Genomic DNA, 21,526 nt, shown 5'->3' with positions numbered 1-21,526 from the left:
TTTTTAAGTATAATCAGTTTTTTTTAAATGTTATAAACCCTAATAATTCATTACATACGCTACAATTAACAATCTAAAAAATTATAAATCGAAGCCAAAAAAAAAAGTAAGCACTTGGACTCAAGAACAATAAAAAAAAATAAATAAATATTGAGATTGATTAACTTTGTCCTGAGATGAACCCAAATAGACTAAACAAACAAACATAAAACATAAAAACACAAGACGGATTCTAAGTCGTTGACTTCTCTTTCATCAAAGAAGATTTATCTCCACCAAATATATAACATCTGTCAGATTCTGGTATGAGGTTCATCAACTGGGTTGTCAGTCTTTACAATGGTTGTATATATAAGCATTTGCACCTAATCCAGAATGCTGCCACCTACCCCATCTATTAAGCATCTTCATATATTGGCTCCTGAATATTCTTTTGTCCCCATAAATCCATTTACTATGTGGTGTTGGTGAAATGTAATTTAGAGAGAAACTAATAACATCATGACTTGCAATAATTAACTGAAAATTGCATGAAAATACTATTTGTTATGTTTTTTCTTGAGCAAAAATAAAACTAGAGCCTAAAAACGGCAGAAAGAAAACAGGATGTGCAAAGAAGATGAATCTAAAGTAGTAGATTATAGAATTTACAAGTCTTTCTTTGTCCTCTCTGTAATGAACGTTGTCAGCCAGGCAAAAGAGCAAACTTAAGTCGGGAATTCCAACACTAGGAGTCTAGGACCAGACACATCCCTCAGGGATGGATTCAAGCTTGGGCTTCCAACTTGTTGCATAATCGAAATTTCCCTTGTCGAGTACTTGCTCCAATGAAACTTGTTTTGTCAACAACAGCTGTAGCTGCTGCTTTGTTATGACCATTTTAATCCTCTTCACAGCACTTGCAGAAGCTGATGAACAAGGAATAACATGGTAGACATCGCCTACCTTAAGCTCATAATCTGGTGGGAGTTGCTCTTTAGCCTCCTCTGATAAACCTATCCCTGCCCCAGGAAAGTTCACCAGGATTTCCTTAACCAGAACTGGCCTGTTGAACTCTAAAGCTTTCCCATCTCTTCTCACAACCTGCAAAATCTTCTCATTTTTGGCTCTGGAGCAAAATCCCAATCTGGGTCTGCAAAAAGCAGAGCAATTAATTCCCATTTTTCTTTTTGTGAGTTTCGACTAGTAGTAAATGTGAAACAGAGAGCGAGAGAGAGATATATTGGAGGACTAAGCAAAGTTGGGTATCTTTCTGCCTGAGAAAGAAAATGTCAAACTAGTATTTAAAAATCTCGAAGAGGAGAAACAGGAAGACCTCCAATGTCTTTCTCCTCTATAAAGAAGGGTAAAAAAAAAGAAGGTTTCAAAACGCATGCAATTGCAATTTGCAAGAGAAGTCGGTTAGTGGAAGTTGGCGCATCGGAGTTGCTCATCTTCTTCTCCTGTCATGTCTAGTTATATTATAGTCTAGACTCTAGTGGGTACTGTGGAAATATCTTGGTTATAATGAATAATGAAAGAAGGAATTTTTTTTTGTGTTGACTTGTTGTTACAACATCCTTACTGATGGCCTTTGTGATGTCAAAGAAGCACAAGCAAGTAAAGGCAGAGTTGTAACTAATGTTTTGTTTGGTTTCATGATACAACCTTGTCATGTCAATGTATTGTTTATGCGCATTTGCTGAGGTGCAGTTGAGGAACTATGGTTTAGGTTGTGAAGTTGACTTGTACTTCATTCCTTTTCTTTGTTCTTTCTAGGACAAATGGCCAAATGGAATCTGGTAAGATGAGAAATTATTTCATCATAAACCCAAAACCCATACCTCCATATTGCTTATTTTCAGTCACAGAGCACCACCAGGTGCCAAAAATGAGGTAAGGATATATCCATGTACCTACCGATCTATCTATTTCAATTTTCAAACATCAAAATCCCACATTTTTTTAAGTACTATTTTCATAAAGCAATAAAACAGCAAGAAGTAAATCTTGATGCCCTATTCATCTTGAAACATTTTGCCAAACATCCACGAAATGCTTTCAATGTACACCAACTATGAAGAAAAAGGTAACAAGAAAATTTATTTTCAAATGCTTAAAGAGTATGGCTCAATTTTCTCATTAACTGGGGAGGAGTCTATAGAGCATCTACCTGTCAGTTAACAAGAATCTATCCATGCGATGCGAGATCAACAAAATCAATCAAAAGATCTATGCAACCTGAAAACATATTCAAAATTCATAGCCTCAAATTTCAATTTGCCTCAATAAATAATTTAAAAAACAGAGCACGATGTAACCTCCTATATGACTATGACAAACAAGGATACTGGGCAGAGTGCAAAGACAAAGCAATGGGACATAAACGCCACAAGTACCTTAAAAAAAAAGTGTATGTTTATATATATATATATATATATATATATATATATATATATATATATATATATATATATATATATATATATATATATATATATATATATATATATATGTACGAGTAAATATACAATTCAGCAGTTGATCAGTCCAGGAGGCATGAGAGGAGATTCAGTGCATTGGAATGCGAGGAGGAGCACGGGCCCTCACCGGTGTCTTTGATGGGATAACCCTGCATACAGACGATACAAGTATGTCACAGAGCTAAATAATAAAAGTTCAATGGATAAACAACAAATATATGAACTGAACACCAACCTTATGGGGAATGAACCCATAATTGCCCCGCTGCAGTTAAGAGCTGCAATTGCACTTTCAGCCTGCACCAGACAAAAATCATTGGAAATTTATTTTTTTGATTGGACTTCATTGTAAATTTCTTCTCACTTGAAGTGCCAATTCACAACAATCAGTACATTTGACTCGCAAAACAGGTATTCTAACTAGCAGAAACTTACCCAGTAGCATTTGGGTTTCGCACAGATTTGTTGCTCTCCTAAAAAATTCAGAGACTATATTATCATGTAAACTTGCTGGCTTTCACTAGCCCAGGAAGCCCAAGTGTTCCTGCCCTACAACTCCCACAAGCATCAATTTCACAGACCAACAGGCGCCATCAACTTTATCTTATCAGTCTTTTATCAACCAGTCCACATGCCTTCATAATTGCTCATGAAACTGGTAGTTGGACACATAATTGGTCGTCAAACTCGGACACACTGGAATCTACGGGAAGTGGCAGCTTATGAATATACTTAACATGAAAGGAAGAGTCAGTTCTTTTCTAGGGACCTGAACTTTGATCACATTCAAACAAAACAACAAGACCCATCCCTTGGCAGAACACTCAATATCTACATATCTCCTTTTATTCCATTATCAAATAGAATTTCTCTGCAACACATCAACTTCTTTATCACTATTTCAAATAATGCCCCTAAACTTCAAAATGGAAATATTGTATTCAATCAACTCCACCAACGAGGGACCCTACACGGTGAAATTGTGTAAAAAATCTTCCTATGGAAAACAAGGAATTGCAATTCAAAAACAAAGCATGGTCTGAGGCCTCAATCTGCATATATGTAGGTACATTCACTTTCTAGTTGCTCATCTCCCATGTGTCAAGAATGCAGAAACCACAAACCATATCAAGAAATGGAAAATGGAGAAGATAAATGACCCAAAAGGGAAGTTGTATACAACTGAAAGGGTTTTGAAATGCACTAGTAGATATAATTAAAAACAAGAAATTAGGTAACATAAAGGGCGCCAGAAACAGTAGAAAATCAAAGCAACACTTATCTTTCTGTCCTTAATCACATCACTAAAGAGGTATCCGCATTGAAAACATTTTTTCCCAGAATAATTCTGATTTCCCATATTCTTAACGACCAAAAGCCACTCAAAACATGCAAACACCTATTGTCAAGAAATGGAAATTGGCCTAGGAAAATTTCTAAATATGGTTACGAGAATCAATATATGTGATCATGATAACACAATTTTGAAGGGTGTTTAACTTGGAATATTTTAGAATGTAATGATGTTGATGTTGATGTTGCGAGAAATGGGCTAAGACGCTAAAGAGTGCATGAAGATAATGATAATACACTGCATAAAAGTTGTACAAGTGCCAAAGCAACAGATATATCATTGCATTGAGAACTAAACATGAAAGTGTATTTAAACTGCTAAGTTCCAAAATGTTAACTTAAAACAAAAATCATAGGTAGAATTCAGCTTAAAACCAAGGTGTTGCAATTTAACTGCAGACATAATTTTGACGCAACAAAGTATCAACAAAATTTGACACAAGGCCCTTAGTAGTTATAAGGAGGCATATGCAGTATAGAATACAGAATTTTCAGGTTGGAGATAGAAACATCATCCTTTTCAAAAGGTTGTAGGGTTCAATAAGAACAACAAATGGTATACATGCGCAAAACAAAAGATTCCAATCCCTTAAATTCATGACACAGATCAAGAGCGAATAGAAAATTACCACTGCGAACTCAACAAAAGCAATACGAGTTGAATGATTATAGTCTCCAAGCAACCTCAATCGATGAACCTACAACAGGCAAAGATGTATTTAGAAATAGTCCAAATTCAAGGACAAAAAGCACAACTAGGCTTTTACACAAGCAACCCCAAACCTCTCCACAAAGTGATTCAAAAAAGAGTTTGACATCTGCTTGTGTGACCTGCATCAATTAAAAATGTAAATCAGGAAAGACGTATTAGATATGGCTCTTAATTGCATACTAAATAACTTAAAATTGAATGGAATTACATTATAAATAACAACCAACTATTTTCATCCAAGATATAATAAATTACTTCCAAATTACCTTCTTGTCAATACTTGCACAATACACAGTTCTTGAGCACATCTCACGTTCATCTTCAGACTGTATATGATAAAAACATTAGATACCAAATTGACAAACGGTTAAGACAAGCACAATTACAACATTAACTCAGTTCCTAAGTACGACAAATTAGACAGGTTCAGCACAGAAAGGAACACCAATAAGGATGTATCCCTCACCCTTGGCAAAAATGTTGGGTTAACAGGCGCAATCGCAGTTTTGGAGGGCAGCACTCTAACTGGGTAGTATCCAAGCATAGTCCCAGACAAAGTTAAGGCAGCCCTTGCACCTTCTGTAACTACATTTTATAAGCCACAATCACTAATTTAATTTCATTTATATGATTAATTTTGCAACTGCTTGATACGTGTACCTTCATCAGTGAACTCAATGAAGGCAAAGCGAAGAACAGAATTAGGATCCCCACAGATACGACAATCAACGATCTTTGGCCCAAAACGACAAGGAAACATTCAGTAAACACACTACAGCTATTGGAATAAAAGGGGATATATCAGCAGGAAAAAAAATCAGATACCGGTCCACAGTTAAGGAAGAGACTTGCAAGATGCTCTTCAGTGACCTACACAAGAAACACATTTAATTAATTGCGGAACATCAATATCCAATCAACCTCGGCAATAGAAAGAAACACATGAGCCAAATATAGCTCCTTACCAGTTGATCAATGTCTGATACATATATGGTTCTCCTGATTACATCTTCCCTCTGTGCACTACTTGTTCTAGCATTCATTCTGTGCCTACCTTGACTATTATAATTCCTCTGACAAGAAATAAAAAGAATACACCAAAATCAATAGCCAACACATGCTGTAAAGCTATAAGAAGAAGGAACCAAGAGTCATAAACAAAAGCAAATAGATTTACTACTCGGTTTATGTCATCCAATTTGCAGAAACAAAGACAACAAGACAAATATCAATAATCTCAACTCTCGATGCTAATTTTCAATCATTTTCTCAGCAACAAGACACAGAGCAGGGAAATTGTTAAAAACTGGCTAAATCACAATCACACATACCCTTCTATTAGGGTGACCATTGTTGCCACCAGAATTAGTCTGAACAACAATATGGTTAGAATATCCAAAGCCAGTACCACCCAGATAGCGATGATTGTTTGCCAGCGAAGGGGGCACGAATTCTTGAGCCATGGGATTCAACTTTGACAAAATTTCAACCGAATCGCTCATATCGTCCTTAAAACTCTCGTCATCCCCATTTTCTACCCCCTTCACACCATTAGCACTCTGATTTGCCGTCGCATGCCCGTTCTCCATCTGGGTCTTCAGGGTGCTGCCATTGCTTGCTGTCACTGAGGCAGTGCTCTCTTGGTGATGAGAGTTCCCATGGGAATTCTGATCATTGTTTTGAGCCTGCAAGCTGGAGTCTTTGGTACTCTTGATCGAGGTATGGCTTTTGGGTTTTGGGTTTTCAAGATCGTTTGGTACATTTGAGTCCGATGAGACTACAGTGTTGTCCAAATTCTGATTCGAGGACTCAATTTTGGCACCGGCATTTTCAGCAACCGCCATGATCAAAATCTCAAGAGATCGCCTTCCGCCTTCCTTCGCTGAGATTCCACCAGCCAAGTTTTTCACTTTTCTGATTAAAAAAAAAATGTTGACTAATCAAGTAATAATTTTTGATGGAGAACATAAAAGAGTAGAAGACTCAGATTAACAGAGTTTGTTGAATAGAAAAGGAATGTACCTCCCTTATCTTAAACCGTTTCCTCCATAAAATGCAAAAGCCAAACCCAGCTCATAATGGTCTGTGCGGGAATGCAGACAAGGGAGAAAAAAAGGGAAGAGACTGCAAATTGAGAGAAATGAGATTTGAATATTGATTAGCTTAGCTAGCTGTGTTTTTCAATAAAAATGTTCGTGTTTTCCAATTTTAATTTGGACAATGATAGAAACCCTAAAATATCGTCCCAAAAGTTTCTCAAATCTATGTGACATCAAAATAGCCATGGATTAAAAACATACATATAAGATTCACTTCATATTCAACGCTCCAAATTAAATGGGGTCTTTTAGAGTCAATTTTTTAGAGATATCAAGTATTATTCATTTAATTTAGGGTGGGACCACTGGACCTGATTGTCAAGAAAGGTTGTGGGGATCAAGGCTCATTATTGGCCATTGATTTTGAAGTGGACCCCCCTCATCTCATCTACTCGTTTTTGTGAGTTATTTTAATATGCAAAAATAAATAGTCAGCCTTTGCTCACCCCACGTAAATCACGTTTCTTTTTCTTTTTTCTTTTTTTCTTTCTGTTAGTTTAGTCCCACACTCCCAAGTCCCAACCTTAATTTCTTTCTTAGGAAGGAATTTTGGGAAACAAATAATAAGATGGTGGGCCTAGATGCTTGGGCCTCGAAATTAATGGGTATACGTTCTATAGGACAATACGGATTAATGAAAAAGAGTCAATGACGTTTTATGTCCCGTCCTGATTATCGAATTTATGATCCAAACACAAAAATCTTATCTATTTAAAATGGGGTCAATGTCTGAACACAAAAAATCATATTATTCTATTTAAACACAGACCCGAATTTCGGATATATAACTGATGCATCTTCTCATTAGTCAAACCATATAGAGATTGATTGATGACATATGGTGATTGTACGAGGAAAGCTGGTTTGGAACTTGAGATTACTTGATGTTATTGACTTATTGTAATTTTCTTTTGTTCTCAACTTGAATATTGTGTCATTACTATAGTACTCCATTTCGGTCCGACCCGAGTGGCCGAGTAGAAGTATAACGAGTAGTGCCTTACTCGGATAGAATTTTTGTCCTGTGACAACTCTCCCGAATGCACGTCCGCATCATGATCCCGATTATGACTATTTGATTGTTAGAGCTTCTTTGGTCGGAATCTTTTGGCCAAGAAATCTCTAACATCTTTTGTGAGTTTTGCAAAAATGGTCGATGTTCCCAATTGTAAATGATTGATTGTGAAAATTTTTCCCACAAATCGGACGAGTATTTTGATATATTCGAGGATTAAAAAAATACAACTAACATCTTACTGTGTGACAAAACACTTAAGTAGAATGAACAGACAAAAACGTCCAAAGATCACATTTCTCACTATTCTAACATTTTTGTAATCGGTTTAATATGGTCAAAAATTGCGAATCAGATTGTTTTGTAAAAGAAAAGGAAAGCATATGCCCTGGATTATATGCGCTAGTCTAAACCATTTACAAACATACAATGGGGTCCGTTTAGTAGAGCGGAAAGATTAATTTTCAATGTTAGAGAAAAAGTTGTTGAAAAAAAATCTGAGCTTAAAGTTGTTAGTTAATATGCTGTGAGGTATTTTATTTTTTTATTTTTATATTAAAATTTGTTATTAAATTTAATATTAGATTAATATAATAAATATAATTTTATTAAAATTACTTTTAAGCATAATTAATTTTATTAATAAAATAATTAATTATTAAATATTATATTTTATAATAATATTGTTAATAATTTAATCTTAAATTTAATTTAATAAATAAGATTTATTACTAAATTTAATTTTATGTATAATATTACACGGCCCCAAGTGAATAAACTGTTATAATATAATATTAATAAAGAATTTATTTGAGTAATATATTAATAAAGAGATTAATAACCGTAGGCCCCAACCGTTATAATTCAAAAAAATAATAATAAACTATTATGATGTTGAGGCCCCCATATGCCTTTTTGACAAAAAAAAAAGAGAAGGTATGGCGTTAAATGCCCAGAAGCTCCCGTCCTGAGCTTTTGGTTTTGCAACGGAACCATTATCACGTGTGCAGCGGTTCCGCTACAACCCCTATACCGTTTAGCAGAACGCATCCAGTGCCAAACAGCTCTTCCAACAAATTTTTTTTGAATATACATTAACGTATAATAAAACAATCAAGTATAAACTGCTGTAAAAATTTTAAACTTTAAAAGAATGATCAAACACTTGAGAACTTATTTTTACACCTTATAAATTAACTTATTTTTCTCAAATATAAACTCTACCATTGATCATATTCAATTTTCAGCTTGCATATTGGCATATAAAAAATATGATAAGCATTATTTGTATCCCGCATTTTACTAAGTACACCCTATTAGCATTGTAATAAACATAATCTTTCAACACCCCACTGACCCTATCATTTTTCAACCCCAAATCTTTCTCTCGTTCTTCACCTACCTTTGACAGAGACTCGCTACCAAACCTTTGACGGAAACGTGAGTCGGCGAATGACTTTCTGTTTTGGGAGGACAAGGTTGTTGATGTTCTACCCATCGGTGAGGAAATTGGAGGTTTTGGCATTCGAAGAGGTGGTGGTGGCTGGCGAGAATGATTTAGCGACGGTGCCACATTGATAGCATGAAATATCTATATAATTTATGCACTTCTAAGTTTGGTTTTTATTGAGTTTTTTATGGAACTTAGTACATTTCATGCTCGTATGTTGTCTTTTGCAGTGCATCAAGCTTTATAGTTGACTTTGGAGAAAATCATTGATATTTGGGCATTTTTGGATCAAGAAAGGAAGAAACCAGCAATGTAGATTTCGGCCGCTAAAGCCAATGCTCGAGCTGGAGTATGCAGACCGTTTGAGCATATGCTCAAGCTAAAACGTTAATAGAATTGAAGTTTGTTCAAGCTGGTGTTCGAGCAGTGATGTGGCTAGCCCATATTTTTAACCTAATTCCCATCTAATATAATGGTATTTGGGATCTTTTGAACGACAGTCGCTTTTGAGAGACCGAAAAGTTTGCAATGGACCAAAGATTGTGAGAGAAGAAGCAAAGATTGGATTGAAGCTCGCCTTCAACTAGTTTTTCTTTCTTTCTCCTTTGATTGATTTTTCTTTGCTAGTTTCTTATGGGATCTTTGAATATGATGGATTGTACCAAGTTTAACATGAACTAAACCTTTTTGCTAAGGCTACGATGTAGCCTAACCATGATGATTCGGATTATTGATTTATGTTATTGAATTTATTATCAATCTTGTTGAGTATATATCATTGTACTTAATGCTTTTGAATGCTTGATCACCATCCAATTGAATTATTGTGCATGTTGAATCGAGAGAGGATGCATGTTACTTGCTCTTGTGATATATGTCATGAATTGAACGATAGACAGAGATGTGCCAACGTGATTCATGCGGTTTTTCTACGAAATACCATAGAACTTAATGTGCTCGCATGCTTTTAAATTCACATGGAGATATTGTGGGTTATCGTGTGTGGGTAATTTCAATTCTACTCGAGAGAGAGTGTTGGATAGGTTAGGGTATTTCACTGTCAATAAGGATTGATAATGATTTGATAGCGTGGTCTTGATATTCGAATTGGATTGGTTAGGTGAATCGTATGCCTTAATGTTTCATAATCTGACTGAATCCTTGCTGCCGTGTTCTTGTTAGTATAGTTTAGTTTAAGTTAAGTTAACAAAATAATCACTTTCTACTTCTCCAAATAATTTAGGATTAGAATAATTTCGATACTTAATAGGTAAATAGTCCTCGTGGGATCGACATTTCATTTTTCACTATATTACTTGAGCAATTCGTGCACTTACGAATTTGTGTAACACACTTCATTTGGTGAGAGTGGCAGTAGAGGAGGATTGGCATTGGACTTTAGCTTCGAGCTCGTATTTCTCCTGTTCACAGAGCCTTTGCATCTATTTCTGTTTGATTTCAGAACGCTTGAAGAATCTCTTTCTACCAATGTCTTGTGTTAGACTCTGAAGTTTCTTTAGGATTTTTTTATCTTAGAAGATCCATTCATGCTAAGGTTACAATGAAGACATGTCCAACTTTTTTATTTTTTAATTTTCTTTAATTTCAGCTGGGGGTGAGATTCAACGACTGAAATTAGGGATACAAATTGTATTTTTTGATAAAGAGTATAGTTGATATTGTTATATTTTTAACTTCGATTTATTTAGCCTATGGGGGAGTATATAGTAAAAATGGAAGTGTAAATACTGCTGGATCAAAAAATACATCACCTATCTTTGACAAAAAGAATAGTTACCAATTATTATTATTTTTGATAAGCATAGTTACCAATTATTAACCGGCGGTAAATGAACTGATGGCATAGGCGCACTATAGATATCCGACCCTCTTAAGGGCGAAGGGCCATAGCCTCTGTCTCTTCAAATCAACTTCGCCTTGTATCCGGCGGTTTCTCTGCTTGGAAAACCACTTTCAGTTATCACGAATCTTCATCGCCGTTCGACAATGGTTGGGGCCCATTCCGGATCGAACTGGCTCGACCGGCTCCGATCCAATAAGGGCTTACCGACAAGCGAAAACCTCGACCTCGACCACTTCCTACGCGCCCACGAAAATGACCTTCCTTCCAGTTCTCCAGCCACGGAGGTGTCGAGTTCTCGGAATTCGAACTCCTACTCCACTCGGAGTCTGTCTGGCCATGACCGATTTCCCAGTCCGAACCGGGAGATATCCGGAGAGAAGAATGGAGACGGTGAGTGGGTCGGCGTAGTCAGCGATGTTCTGTCGGAGCTTTTCAACATGGGGGACCCTGACGGAGCTTCCAGATTATCTGGGAAAAAGAGTTTCAGGAAACAAACAAACCCTAAATGTTGCGTCTTTTCTTCGACGAGGTCCCAAAAATACGAAAATGTCGGCGCCGCAATGGCAACATCGTTGGATTCTCGCAGTAATTCGAAGGGAACAAGAGGACAGAATAACGTCAATGTGGATTGCCACGAGGTGGAGGAGGAAGAGCAGGAGGAGGAGGAGGTGGAGGAGGAGAGGGAGGAGCTGAAGGGGTACTCGAGGAATGAAGTGACGGTAATTGATACTAGCTGTGAAGTGTGGAAGTTTGAGAAGATGGTGTTTAGGAGGAACAATGTGTGGAAAGTCAGGAACAAGAAAGGCAAGCCGAGGAGTGTTTGGGGGAAGAAGAGAAAAAATTCTGGGTCTGAGTTCCATGCCAACCTTGCCGCTAAGAAGAAATCCAGAGTTTTCAGTGACAAGGAAGCCAATCATGTAAGATAATAAGTGTATTTCCGCAACTTCTCATAAAATAATATAATGTTGAGGCTAATTTGTACATGATTCTCTCCTTTTCTTGGGAGTAATAGAGGTAGAAAATAGAAACAGGAGATTGCATCTTTGTGACTGGAATGGTTGAAGCAACTATTCGAGATGGCATACGAATCCATACTGGCATAGGTGGGCTGCAGAACGCTGATATTTATACTTTCCTTTACTGCATATGGTTTGAGATTGATGAAGATTTTATATTTCTGTTAAGATTGCAATTGCATGTGATGTAAAACTGCTTTTCAATCAAAATAAGGTTGATGCTAACGTATGATCATATCCACTAGTTGTGTTTCCATAAGATCAGATCAGCCACTTGTTTTTTTGAAATGAGATTGGAATCTACATATTGTGCTGTCAATCTGCTGTGCAGCTTAATTATCTTTATTGTCTTACGCCTTCAAAATAGATATCTGTTCTTTGATGTTATAGATAGCTGGCCGTTGATGTTATAGACCTTTGAAGTTGGAATTTGAGCTGTGTTTTTAATGTTATAGATTACTATGTGTAATATATGACTTGTGTGTCTTTCAGACCCAGGTTATTTCTTCTTCGACTTAAGCTTGTAAAGCACAAGTGTTGAAAACTGATTTGATACATATAGCGAAAGGACCATATGCACCACAATTTCTGTTTTTGTATGTAAATATAATCATGCCAATAAAAATGTTGGTTTTATGTGGTTGTATTTATTCTTATCATTGTATGCAACTATGCATTTCTTTGTGTCTTTCATAAAGCACTGCTAGTGCCCATTATGATACTAATGCGGTTTCTTGTGCAGGGAATTTGTCAGGATGAGAAAAGTGAAGACGGCTCCAAGGAGATACTGGATGATCTTAGCCAGACTCACAAGAAGAGGCAAACCTAAATATACTTGATAGTTTATACTCTTTATATACTGCCTTCATTTTATGCTGTTTGAGTTTTACACTTTTACTTACATATTGATTCGCTCTTGCTTGCAGAATCCCATTCTCCAGATCACACAAGAAACCAGGAAAGAATGGCTCATCAGTTATCATGGTAAAAGGTATTCCTACAAACGAGAAAAGTGGAGCTAATCTTTCCAAGAGTCATCCCGAGGATGCCCAAAAGGAAAACAAAGCTTGATAGGCCAACCAGCCAAGTAATAAATGGAAAACAATGAGTTGTCTGCTATACAAGCTTTTTGAGGACACAAGCTTCCCATGTACGTTTCCCTTCTCATTGACTCTCTCAGTGGCAGCAGCGGGGGCTACGAGTATACATTCAATCGTCAGCTTGGCAGGTTCATCACCTTTGGGAAAAAAGAGTGAAAGGATTTTGGGATTTTTGGTGGAGTCAAGCTTAGGATTTATTTCAACTCTGGCATCATGATTCTTGTCACTGAAACATGTTGTGAATATGTTTTCTCTGTACTCTACAATGTATTTTTTTTTGTCACATGGAATGGAATTGAAGCTGCTCAAAGTTGAGTTCATATTGTTTTTAAGGAAGCTTAACAACCTTTTTTTTGGGTAACAAGGTTAACATGATTATGGAACAATGTTGAAGCTAAAAGATACTTCTTACCCTTCTAACTTAGACTGTTGGCCCGCCTCATGCTTCGTGGCATCAGATAGCTGAAGCTAGTTTGTTACAATTATAATACTTGATTTATGATGCTACTAGTGACTTTTGTTGTTTTTAGTATCATATTTTGAACACCAATCTCAATTCAAAATAAAAGTGAGAAATAGCTGTAGGTTGATAGAAATGTCTGTCTAAACCTTTGTTGGAACATAATCCCTTCGCCTACGTTCATGATGTCGTCGTGAGGTCTATATTAGTCCTCTTACATTTGTATTTTTTTTCTCTGTCTCCAAATTGTATCTTGCTCTGGTATGCATTCTTCCTCCACAGATGTTTTATTACTCTGCTGGGAGAGCGTAGAAGAACATCAACAGGCCAATTCCTTTCGGATCCTGGGCCAATAATTCAATTTTTAAGGTCTTGTAGGAAGCAGCCATGGACCTCTTTAAGCCCAAGGCCCAACAAAGGTCCAATATCTTCAAAATTGGAATTTGGAACAGTAGGGCACCGGACCCCCATTGACGCAACTGCTATTCCCAGGTAAGGAAAGGTTTTATTTATTTATTTTTTCGTAAGAAGATAAGGAATTAAGGAGGGTTACTACTCTTTTTTTTGTGTCTGGAAGAGGGTTACTACTTACTGGCAGAAAAATCATCTCCAGTTCAAAACGAAATGGAGGCTATAGCACATATGTTTGCAAGCCCTTCTTCTTCTCATCGTTCTTCTTATTGTTGTATTAACAATCTCACTCCTGCGAAACTTCAATCCTCGGTTTCTCCAACTGCAATCCCCCATTTCCATTATTCGTTCGCTAGGTTTCAACTCACACCGTTGAGTAACCAAGTTCGTTGCGGTTGCCTACACTCACCTGCCACTCTTCAGACCGAAGCGGGTGAGTGCATCTTTCTAAGAGGTTAATCCTCAAACAGTTGATTTGTATTTGTGTTTTATTCATTATCTGTACCCATCTGATTCAGGGATGTTGTTTTCACTCTTTCGAGAAATTGGATTCCATGAGCGAGAAACCGAACTATTTTTGGACGCAATCCCTGCTTTAAAGTTTGCGCCTTTTGATTCCATACGCGCGCGGGTTGTTTCTTTAGAATCGGTCGGAATTAAAGGTGTTGCCCTTTATCGGTTAATTTCGAAATCCCCAATTGTATTGGCAGCTGAAGAGATTGATTCATTGTTACGTTTCGTGCGCGAGGATTTGGAGGGAAAACTGGAACCCCGGCGGCTTGAGCGTCTACTGACTGCCACAGAACCCCAGTTTTTGGTGGGTTTCGATCAAAAGGTAAGGCTACTACTTCATCGTGGAGTTCCCAAGGAAAAGCTTCCTCATGTTCTCAACAAAGTCAATTTAACCAAGTCACTATGCCTTAAGTCACTCCAAGAAATCGATAGGACAATTGGCTTCTTGGACCGTTTCGGTGGGGTTGACATAATCCTAAGGCGTCCGGTGGTTCTGAACTATAATTTGGATACCCAACTAATTCCGAGAATCGGATTCCTCACAAGGCTTAGTGAGGGAGATGATGGTGCTGCCGGGATTGTGTTGCGGAAACTCCCTGCAATTTTGAGTTATAGCTTGGAGCATATGGAGAGTCACGCAGAGTTATTGAGGTCGTTTGGTGGTCTAAGCAATGAACAAATATTCAAGATTCTGCTTGTGTTTCCGAACTTGATTAGCGCGAGCAAGGAGCGGAAGCTGCGTCCCCGGATAGAGTTTCTCAAGCAATGTGGGTTAAATCCGGAGGAGATATATAGGTTCTTGACCAAAGCACCTTTGTTTCTAGGCCTATCATTTGAAGACAACATCGTACATAAGCTTGTGTTTTTGGTGAAGATTGGTTTTCGATATAGAACCAAGGAATTGGTCGTGGCAATGGGAGCAGTGACAAGAACGAGCTGCGAGAATTTTCAGAAGTTGATTGGTTTGTTCTTAAGTTATGGGCTTTCTGTTGCAGACATTGTCAGCATGAGCAAGAAGCATCCCCAGATATTGCAGTATAATCATACTTCTTTAGAGGAGAAGATGACGTTCTTGGTTGAGGGTATGGGTCGCGATATTGAGGAGTTGTTGTCATTCCCAGCATTTCTTGGTTACAATCTTACTCACAGGATTAAGCATAGGTATGAAGTGAAAAGGCAGACTATTGGAGAAGGGATGTCCCTCAACAAGCTTTTAAGTGTGTCATCCCACAGGTTTTCGACTGGGACTGAATGGAAAAATGCCATTCAAGATTGCAATGCAGATGCTGAATGAATTAGACATATGGTGCAGCCTTCACGTTCTCTTTTACCTGGTTGTCACGCACATCATCTCCTGTAAAAGTCCAACTTTGGCAAAGAGGGACATGGATAAATTATTCTGGAGGCAATGGCACAGCCGTATGGGGAGAAACCTTTGGTTGAAGTTGCCTGTATAGAGGGTCTGTGATTCAATTATGAAATTGCATTGTAATCTTTGATTCTCGTTTATTTTTCAAGCATTGAAATCCAACACTCACCATCTCCCTATCAGTCAATAAGCAATATTCAATGAAAGCTATCTTTCAAGCTTTGTTATGGTCTTGCTAATTCTAATTCTCAGGCATAACAAAACACCTTTAAAATGAAGGAGGAGATCATAAGAGGAGAAAAAAAAAAAAAAAAACACCATGCAATAAGTAGAGCAATGTAGAAGCGCTAGCAGGCCTGGAGTGCATCAAAACCTGTTAGTCAGAAGACAACTGCGCTAATTCTTGTACATGCACTCTGGGACGATTACACAGTTTTGTTGGTTCGCTATTTTATTGGGTGCAAAACGGTAGAGCTCAACTCCGGCAAACTCTAAACAGCAATAAAATCAAGTAAACGCATCACTCAAAAAAAATAAAAATCCCAGCCCCGTGCTGCGATCTGCATGTCCTGGTTTCCATGAGACTGTTGCCATCAAAATTCAGGGATGATTCCACAATATAGGCTTACTACCTTCATCTAACAAAATTATCTGCCTTCTCCCACTCATTCTGTTAATGAAGATACATTAGCTGGTTCTACCACCACAGCCTCTACTTTCGCGGCTTCACCATTTCCTTTTGGTATGATAAGACCATAACCTCCTGCCTTTCTCTTGTACAAAATATTTATCTCACCTGAGGCCAAGCAAAACTTAATTTAACCCCTTGAAAATACCATATAAATCACTAATTATGCTTTGGACATTTTAAGTTCATACCGGTTTCTTCATTTCGGAAACCATAGAAGTCATGATCAAGATTTTCAAGCTGCTCAATGGCTTCAGCAACAGTCAAAGGTGGCATATCGAAGTACTTTGTCCGAACAATCTGGACGACAGATTCACAAAATTAGTCCCTCACAGAAGAAAATTGTCAAGGCGTGCAACCAGATGAACTGACTCCAAACAAATAGTTCATCCCTTATGGGAAATTGATGACAATATCGAAAAGTCAGGGAGAAGCATAAGACTGCAAACAGCAGCATATAAAAACTAAAGTGAGTATATGTATATGGGGTAAATCAGACTGCATTTCCCATTAAATGAAAGTAGGGGGAGGGGAGAGAACAAGGAGATCAGTGCAAAGAAAAAACCTCATCAAAAATTTCATCTTCTTCTTGCTGGGGGACAGCATCAGCATCTACAACTGCATCTGCATCTTCATCTTCAACAACGCCCACAGGAGGCACGGGTTCTCTGATTTTTAATCTATTGAAGCCCTTCATGTGCCGTCCATGATCAGACTCTTTCTCCTTAATCTTCCTCAGCTTCCTCTGAATGATAGAGGCGACCAAATCTATGCAGGCATATATTGTCTCTGCATCTTCCTCCGCACGAACCACTCCATGCCTCTTAGTAAACAGAGTAACCTATTAAGAAAATCAAATATTCACCGGAGCTAACAATGGAAATGTTGGTTTTTGTTTATTAGTATTTTATTATTTTTGAATTCTGAGTACCTCACATCTGCGAATCCTTGGGCCTCTCCCGAACTCTCCACCTCGAACAGACAACCTGACATCAACTTCCCTCACCAAATGACTGTGCTTCTGTACTGCCTTCCCTACCTTCTCTTCCACATGCTGCTTCACAGTCTCAGTGAGCTGTTATGTTAATTCACCGAAATCACATTCATTAGTTTCTTTCTAAATCCCTAATTTCATATTCAAAATCGAAATTAAGGCACAATTTTTATTTATTTATTTATCTACAAAGGATGTGACGAGAGATGTAACCTGCAAGTTTTTGCCTTGAATGATCAGTTTGACTGAGGAGAGCGGAGAGTCCCATGCCATCATCCGAACCATGAGAGAGCTGCCTCGAAGGCCCTTCGTGGGCTTGATTTCCTTGCATTTCTGATACTTGAACGGGCTCAGAAATTCCGATTTCTCCGACAACAATGTTGCTATCCCGGGCTTCTTCGAGCAGAGCAAATAGATTGCTGAATCCGAACAAGAAGAAGAATAAGGAAGTGGTGATACTGGAAGATTAAGATGTTGAAGGCTTGTTCGCGAGGAAGCTAACAGAGTCGCCATCGACGGAGCACGGAGAGAGAGGGAGAGGGGTTCTGGGTTAATAGACGTGGATGGATGGGCCTAGCGTTTATCCACTACAATTTTCTAGACAAACAATATGGACACGTGGCAGTAAAAATGGAAGGATCATTGTTTCTGTACCTTTCTCCTTGGGTCGGGGTCGGGACCTAATCCAACATTTCATTATTTCAACGTAAATGCAAGAAAAACAAAAAAAAGGGGTCAGCTATCCAGGAGATTGGGTGATCTGTGTTCGAGATTTATCAATTAATTTTATGTTGCTCAAAGAAAAAAAAGAAGAAATTTACAGTGCCAGCTAATTTAGGGGGCATGAGTTTGTATTGATTTAGAGACGGTAGGTCTCTTCGAGCTGCATGGCTAGATCATGATAGCTAATTTAGAGATCGTGAACCTGTTTGAGCTATAGGGTTAGACCGTGTCAATTATAGTGAAGTGGGTCACGTACATTTTTTACCACTATAGGCAGCAGAGCTAGGTACTTGGACATGGAGCGGGAATTGCAACCATTTGATGATAAGTTTTAGGCACAAATGATGTCTCACCTATTCATTTTTCACCTGTCAAAATCCTATCCATTAAATCCCCTATATTATCTTGATATACCTTGGGACCCATCCATCCACTCAAGACTTGGGGGAAAAATAAATAATCATAAAATTAGTTTCAAAAATATTCTGGCTGTTGATTGACCTTTGAGCCCCTTTGAATATCTTCCTCCAGATTTTATGGCCACTAAACTCTCGTAGATTTTACACCAATTTTCTTTAAGAGATTTTATAAAATACAAACAAAATGTCACAATTTTCCTATTTTACATATGTTTTATCCAATCAATAATATAGGAATATCAAATTACCTATCATATATTCTATATTTCATAATTCTTTATTATTTTATTAATAAAAATCATTATTTATCATATAATAATTCAAAAAATTAAAGAAGAGATGAGAGAATAAAGTAGCAAAAAATATTATTTTAAATTTAAAAAAGTAAATAGTGCTTCCCCTTTCGTGTTCTTTCATGTTCTGTGCCATTTCACCATATTGTTTCTAAAGTTTGATTCTTCCCCACATTTGGATCTATCATTGACAAGATCCAATCCTAGTGGCTCACAGAATCAAATAAATGAAGAAAGAGGTACTCTCAAGTCTAAAACAATCAGCTGCTTCAGCTTTTACAGCATTGGATATCGAAGTGCCTGCAGAAGTAGCAGCAATTTTGAACAAGTTGCTGGTTGCCAGGCCAGGTGTAGAGAGCAAGCTCAAAGAAGCAGAAACTTTTGCTAACAATGAAAAAACACATCGGTCCATCCAAACAGAAGCAGCACTCACAAAGGTCTGCTTGAAGCGGAAAGATAGATGCTTTTATGCTCTTCTCCAACAAGTGGTTAATTATGAAATGACGGGAAACTGTTTAGAACCTTTGGACTACTGGTTGTCTTGGCTCCTGAAAGCATGATAATTACTGATATCAAAATTTAGGGTATTTCTTATCATGGTTTTGGATGTAGAAGATAAGGTATAATGCTCATGCGAATTGGTTATTGCAGGTTTGGTGTGAGAGTGAAAGGGCAATTGTTCGACAAGCTCATAGTGTAACTCCATCAGCAGAAACAGAGAACCACCATGATGAATCAGGGAAAGGTTAGCTTAATTATCTCTCTTGGTTGGAGATTAGAGAGCACAAAGATTAAGGTATAGCTTAGATATTGGAATTGCTATTATTGATGGCTGTAGTTTTGTCAAGTAGATCGAGAAACAAAGAGGAGTAATTAAAAAGCTAAAATGCAAGCTAACATCATATCCATATATTCATGTTATTATGTTGTGAGTATTGACAAATGATGAGATTATGTATCCTCTATAGATTAGTGTTAATATTTTTAGTGGAGCAGTTTTCTTATCTGCATTTGTGCAAGAGAGTATGTGAGAAGTCCCTTCTTTCGTCATTTTTGTTATCTTGCAGATGAACTCATTCATCCAGGATACGAAAAAACATTCAACATGTATGCATTGATGTTCTTTTTAGTATTGGTTTCAAAAGTTAGTTATAGACTAATAATATCACCAGCTATATACCACATCAGTGCCTTGGTACTGCATGAACATATTTCCCTCTAGCACATGTGTTGATTACTTGCACGTTTCATACACCACTCATCTTCTTCTTTTTTTCTTCAATTTGCTTTCATCCGGACCACTATACACAACACAAATCTAAGAAGGGGAGAAGATTTTAGACTTTTTATATATGTAAGCTGCGTTTGGTAGAGCGTTGCCCGACGTTTTCCGCTAGCGGGAAACGCTGGGCAACGTTGTGCTACCAAACGGGTCGAAAACGGCAGAGTATACAGCACCGTATATGCTGAAAAATTAAACGCTCAAATTGTGAGAGTTTTTCTACACGCTGTCCCATTTTCCTCTCCTACCCCTCTTGCCTCGCGTCTTCTCGCTACCCTCAGTCCACCACATGAGCTAAATTGTGGGAGTAAATAAGTTGATTTTGAGATGGTTAGGCCTTTTGGGAGGTTTTCAAGGGAAGGGGGTTTTGAAATCGTCCAACACTCTGCGTGCATGATTGTCATTGTTGTTGTCGTCGAACACTTTGGTCATGAAAATTAGCTCCTCAAACAGAGGACTCAACAGCTTCATTCTTCGGATATGAGGGAATCGAGTAGAAGAGAGAGGGATATTGAGAGAACCATATGATGAAATCGAGCGAACTGAAATGGGTAATTTCTAATTTATTTCTAGCAACTAGTAGCATGACTTTCATAAGTTAATGATTGATATTGGTCTTTGGCTAAATGAAGTGTTTTTGTTCCGCTTTTGATCATTTGTGCTCTGAAAATGATAAGAAACACTTATTAGTATGAAATCATGTGTACAATCAACTACTGAGATTCTTATCATTCCTTTGTACGCTCACTCCTAATCGAATCAAAAACACCACATATTAGTGCGTATATTAATCAATTGATCACAAGCAGCCATAGCTAGTTTACTACTATATTTTAGTCCTAAATCTAGCTCCAGCATGGTTACTTGTTTTAATTTATTTTTATTATTTTTTAAAGCAAAGAGAGTGAGAAAATGGAGATGCCACTAAAGCCATAATTCCACCTCACATTATGAAGTTACTTAGGTCCAATTAAACCAAAAAGACTAGCATGGCTATTGGCTACTCTGTCTCTTCAAGCTCTTTAATTAAAAGCCTATCTTACTTTTTTTTTTTTTTTTTTTTTTACTTTCAATCATGATTCATGATGAAAAGTCGAGTGTTCTCTATTGTGATTCTTTCTGGCTGAAGATATCACCATATTTAATTATTTACACAATAATATGTACAAGTTGAAAAAAGGAAGGGGAAAAAAAAACGCCTGCTTCTTGTTTCATGATTCTCAGAGGCGGGCCTAGCTCAACTGCATGTCAATAATGCAAACAAAAGGTCCAAAGATAGTGTTTATCTTAGGACCCCCTCAAA

General features: G+C 37.4%; 5 protein-coding genes across 10 annotated transcripts; 2 read left to right on the top strand and 3 right to left on the bottom strand.

The window, feature by feature from the left end:
- Positions 1 to 80: 80 nt before the first annotated feature.
- On the bottom strand, positions 81 to 2,282 carry LOC120003984. The gene is made up of 2 exons (XM_038853171.1): positions 2,153 to 2,282; positions 81 to 1,132 (listed from the first exon to the last, which is right to left on the bottom strand). The coding sequence occupies exons 1-2, from the start codon at positions 2,176 to 2,178 to the stop codon at positions 736 to 738; spliced, it is 423 nt and encodes a 140-aa protein (XP_038709099.1). The 5' UTR covers positions 2,179 to 2,282; the 3' UTR covers positions 81 to 735.
- On the bottom strand, positions 2,199 to 6,710 carry LOC120003983 (polyadenylate-binding protein-interacting protein 12-like). 5 transcript variants are annotated; one of them, XM_038853166.1, is made up of 12 exons: positions 6,550 to 6,710; positions 5,859 to 6,441; positions 5,493 to 5,600; positions 5,353 to 5,397; positions 5,188 to 5,260; positions 4,994 to 5,112; positions 4,794 to 4,853; positions 4,599 to 4,646; positions 4,445 to 4,513; positions 2,698 to 2,759; positions 2,495 to 2,611; positions 2,199 to 2,420 (listed from the first exon to the last, which is right to left on the bottom strand). In XM_038853166.1, the coding sequence occupies exons 2-11, from the start codon at positions 6,369 to 6,371 to the stop codon at positions 2,551 to 2,553; spliced, it is 1,158 nt and encodes a 385-aa protein (XP_038709094.1). In that variant the 5' UTR covers positions 6,372 to 6,441; positions 6,550 to 6,710; the 3' UTR covers positions 2,199 to 2,420; positions 2,495 to 2,550. The 5 variants fall into 5 exon arrangements, with proteins under 5 accessions (XP_038709094.1, XP_038709096.1, XP_038709093.1 ...); XM_038853168.1 differs by having other exon boundaries at positions 2,199 to 2,400; positions 2,475 to 2,611; positions 4,994 to 5,106; XM_038853169.1 differs by lacking the exon at positions 2,199 to 2,420 and adding an exon at positions 2,898 to 3,165 and having other exon boundaries at positions 2,532 to 2,611.
- A 4,242-nt stretch (positions 6,711 to 10,952) lies between these two features.
- LOC120003229 lies at positions 10,953 to 13,433 on the top strand. 2 transcript variants are annotated; one of them, XM_038852116.1, is made up of 3 exons: positions 10,953 to 11,872; positions 12,726 to 12,790; positions 12,898 to 13,433. In XM_038852116.1, the coding sequence occupies exons 1-3, from the start codon at positions 11,099 to 11,101 to the stop codon at positions 13,040 to 13,042; spliced, it is 984 nt and encodes a 327-aa protein (XP_038708044.1). In that variant the 5' UTR covers positions 10,953 to 11,098; the 3' UTR covers positions 13,043 to 13,433. The 2 variants fall into 2 exon arrangements, with proteins under 2 accessions (XP_038708044.1, XP_038708043.1); XM_038852115.1 differs by having other exon boundaries at positions 12,714 to 12,790.
- A 568-nt stretch (positions 13,434 to 14,001) lies between these two features.
- On the top strand, positions 14,002 to 15,992 carry LOC120004535 (transcription termination factor MTERF8, chloroplastic). The gene is made up of 2 exons (XM_038853900.1): positions 14,002 to 14,375; positions 14,461 to 15,992. Exons 1-2 carry the CDS (start codon positions 14,156 to 14,158, stop codon positions 15,747 to 15,749), a joined length of 1,509 nt encoding a protein of 502 aa, XP_038709828.1. The 5' UTR covers positions 14,002 to 14,155; the 3' UTR covers positions 15,750 to 15,992.
- Positions 15,993 to 16,126: 134 nt separating this feature from the next.
- LOC120004536 (ribosome-binding factor PSRP1, chloroplastic) lies at positions 16,127 to 18,076 on the bottom strand. The gene is made up of 5 exons (XM_038853901.1): positions 17,720 to 18,076; positions 17,444 to 17,587; positions 17,078 to 17,353; positions 16,704 to 16,812; positions 16,127 to 16,620 (listed from the first exon to the last, which is right to left on the bottom strand). The coding sequence occupies exons 1-5, from the start codon at positions 18,017 to 18,019 to the stop codon at positions 16,490 to 16,492; spliced, it is 960 nt and encodes a 319-aa protein (XP_038709829.1). The 5' UTR covers positions 18,020 to 18,076; the 3' UTR covers positions 16,127 to 16,489.
- Positions 18,077 to 21,526: the final 3,450 nt, after the last annotated feature.

The sequence above is a fragment of the Tripterygium wilfordii genome, chromosome 8 (assembly GCF_013401445.1).
Source record: "Tripterygium wilfordii isolate XIE 37 chromosome 8, ASM1340144v1, whole genome shotgun sequence".
Lineage (NCBI taxonomy): Eukaryota > Viridiplantae > Streptophyta > Magnoliopsida > Celastrales > Celastraceae > Tripterygium > Tripterygium wilfordii.
Note: the sequence above shows the minus strand (reverse complement) of the source record. Positions and strands in the feature narration are given on the sequence as shown.

What these genes read in the sequence shown, in the direction of transcription:
- LOC120003984 (XM_038853171.1), bottom strand. Translation starts at nt 2,178, where the DNA reads ATGGATAGATTCTTGTTAACTGACAG. An exon ending in AGATTCTTGTTAACTGACAG is followed by an intron (nt 1,133 to 2,152) that starts GTAGATGCTCTA and finishes TGCTTTTTGCAG; the next exon opens with ACCCAGATTGGGATTTTGCT.
- LOC120003983 (XM_038853166.1), bottom strand. Translation starts at nt 6,371, where the DNA reads ATGGCGGTTGCTGAAAATGCCGGTGCCAAAATTGAGTCCTCGAATCAG. An exon ending in ATGGTCACCCTAATAGAAGG is followed by an intron (nt 5,601 to 5,858) that starts GTATGTGTGATT and finishes ATTTCTTGTCAG; the next exon opens with AGGAATTATAATAGTCAAGG. An exon ending in TATCAGACATTGATCAACTG is followed by an intron (nt 5,398 to 5,492) that starts GTAAGGAGCTAT and finishes TTTCTTGTGTAG; the next exon opens with GTCACTGAAGAGCATCTTGC.
- LOC120003229 (XM_038852115.1), top strand. Translation starts at nt 11,099, where the DNA reads ATGGTTGGGGCCCATTCCGGATCGAACTGGCTCGACCGGCTCCGATCC. An exon ending in GTGACAAGGAAGCCAATCAT is followed by an intron (nt 11,873 to 12,713) that starts GTAAGATAATAA and finishes TTTCTTGTGCAG; the next exon opens with GGAATTTGTCAGGATGAGAA. An exon ending in AGCCAGACTCACAAGAAGAG is followed by an intron (nt 12,791 to 12,897) that starts GCAAACCTAAAT and finishes TCTTGCTTGCAG; the next exon opens with AATCCCATTCTCCAGATCAC.
- LOC120004535 (XM_038853900.1), top strand. Translation starts at nt 14,156, where the DNA reads ATGGAGGCTATAGCACATATGTTTGCAAGCCCTTCTTCTTCTCATCGT. An exon ending in CACTCTTCAGACCGAAGCGG is followed by an intron (nt 14,376 to 14,460) that starts GTGAGTGCATCT and finishes CATCTGATTCAG; the next exon opens with GGATGTTGTTTTCACTCTTT.
- LOC120004536 (XM_038853901.1), bottom strand. Translation starts at nt 18,019, where the DNA reads ATGGCGACTCTGTTAGCTTCCTCGCGAACAAGCCTTCAACATCTTAAT. An exon ending in TTCAAGGCAAAAACTTGCAG is followed by an intron (nt 17,588 to 17,719) that starts GTTACATCTCTC and finishes TTAACATAACAG; the next exon opens with CTCACTGAGACTGTGAAGCA. An exon ending in CAAGGATTCGCAGATGTGAG is followed by an intron (nt 17,354 to 17,443) that starts GTACTCAGAATT and finishes TTTTCTTAATAG; the next exon opens with GTTACTCTGTTTACTAAGAG.